General features: G+C 55.2%; 1 protein-coding gene across 1 annotated transcript in view; it reads left to right on the forward strand.

Annotated features, from left to right (window-relative positions):
- Nucleotides 1-2,117, forward strand: part of LOC105291679 (plexin-A4) — a 101,275-nt gene that overhangs the window by 74,029 nt on the left and 25,129 nt on the right. Inside the window, exon 22 of the mRNA XM_023530281.1 lies at nucleotides 1,116-1,306. Within this exon, the coding sequence (XP_023386049.1) occupies nucleotides 1,116-1,306 (191 nt within the window). The remainder of the gene's footprint in view (nucleotides 1-1,115; nucleotides 1,307-2,117) is intronic.

Consider the following 2,117-nt stretch of genomic DNA (forward strand, 5'->3'; position numbering starts at 1 on the left):
GAGAGGGTGCCCTGAGCGGCACCACTGGAAGGCCCTGGACCCCTGGGGCGGGGAGTAGGGGGCAGTCGGGCAGGCTGCCCATCAGAAGAGAGAGCAGGACTGGGAAGGAGGCTCCTGGCTCCCAGTGGGAACTCTCATGCAGGAGCAGAATCTTCATCCCCCGAGGACAGGAAGAAAATCTAACCTTTGTAGACATCTTACAGGCTAGAAGATGCTTTCGCTTTGTGATATTCATTAACGTGCATCGTGTTCATAACAATCCAGTGAATTAAATAATTATTACTTCCCGCTATTATACAGATTAGCAAATTATAACTCAGAGATGCAGAGGCCGCACACCGTGTAAAGGTCACACTGATGGAGCATTCGAGGGAGGGGGCGGGCTCCGGGTCAGCAGCGCAGGGGCAGGGCGCTGGGTGTGGGCTGGGAGCCCGGGCGCCGCCCTGTTCTGCCACCCTCTGGGTACCGGGGGGCCAGCGGCCTGACCACGATGAGACCTGGCTTTCTTACCAGCAAAACAGGGATTGAAAATACTACCGATGTCATGGGATCATCACATAAAATAAAAAGAAGAAAACAGAGGGCGGGACCTGCACCTAGTAGGACCTTCCCCTTCTTTTCTGCTCAACACTCATCTCACCAGACCTCACATTTCAGCCAATAGCAGGGAAGAATTGGCCCAGGCCAGAGGGGAGGGTGCAGGGGAGCAGGTGACAAGACGATTACTCAGCTGGTGCAGAGTCATTAAGGGAGACAGGCTACCTGCTCTTAACGTTTGTACCTAATTGGCTACACAACACATCCTGAGACATGAGAACTCTTACAAGGAAAAGTGTAGAAAAGGACAAGCTTATGTTTTTACAAATTGAATAATTAAGGGCTGGCAAGATGCAAGTCCAGGAGGGAAGGGAACTGGGTAGGGGGAAGCAGCAACAGAGTGTCCTGGAGGGGGCGGGAAAGGCACCCCGGTTTCAGGGAATGAACTAAATTGAGGCAAGGCGGCAGCGGCAGGAAGGATCAGACAGACGCTGGCCGCGGCTGGAGTCGGGGTGTGGCGTGGGGACGCGGCCGGAAGGCTGAGCGGCCTCACGCGCCTGGGCCCGTTGCATTGGCAGAAAACATGATCAGATACACGGGCAGTCCCGACAGCCTCCGCTCACGCACGCCCATGATCACCCCCGACCTGGAGAGCGGAGTCAAGATGTGGCACCTGGTGAAGAACCACGAGCACGGAGACCAGAAGGAGGGTGACCGGGGGAGCAAGATGGTGTCTGAAATCTACTTGACACGCCTGCTGGCCACTAAGGTACCGGACTTCAGACAGGGCCTGGGACCCGGGAAGGGACTCCGCCGCCCCACAGAGACGCCGAGCTGGCGAAGACCTCATTCAAGCTATTATCCCCACGTGACAGGCACCACTCATCAGCCTGGGACTCTTTCTCAGCACAGATCCTCAGAATCCTTCTCAACCCAGTGCTCTGGGCAAACGACCCCACACCCCAGCGCCGGCGTGCAGTCTGAAGTTTTGTTCCCACCCCTTCCCCGTGCCCTTCCTCAAATGTAGAGACACCAGCCACTTCTGATCATGTTCTTCCACCGTCCTTGTGAAAGCATGGCTCCTCTGGGGCGGGGTGCGGGGGGAGGCGGTTCATATACAATCTCTAGTGATGGAAACTGGGGCTCCGTCAGTGACTTTCCGGGCACCGTCTCTGATCCTGGTCCTTGGGCCCTTCTGTGCCTACAGTTAGTTTTTCACTCCTGAGGCTGGCCTCGGCCTGCTCGCTGCAGAGCCAAATGGATAACTGTTCATTAGCCGGAGTGAATAATACCGAAACAAAACCAGCAGATTGTGTTTGTCTGCTCTGACCGAGTGAGTTGTTCATTAGCATTTGTGAAAAGTGCTAAAATAACACCGCCAAAGGGTGTGAAACCAAACCATGTTGTTGGCAGAGGAAGGCTCACTTAGGTCCAGTCGGCCGTGGTGTATCTATCTATTTCCCACGTGCAGAGGAAATTTAAAGCTGTTAGAGACAGATGAAGGGGTGCGGGAGAGCTAACACACGCACTTACCCGGTTTCACCCGGGCCGGCCCAGCTGTACACACACCATCCTCCCTT

The sequence above is a fragment of the Pteropus vampyrus genome, unplaced genomic scaffold (assembly GCF_000151845.1).
Source record: "Pteropus vampyrus isolate Shadow unplaced genomic scaffold, Pvam_2.0 Scaffold48, whole genome shotgun sequence".
Classification (NCBI taxonomy): domain Eukaryota; kingdom Metazoa; phylum Chordata; class Mammalia; order Chiroptera; family Pteropodidae; genus Pteropus; species Pteropus vampyrus.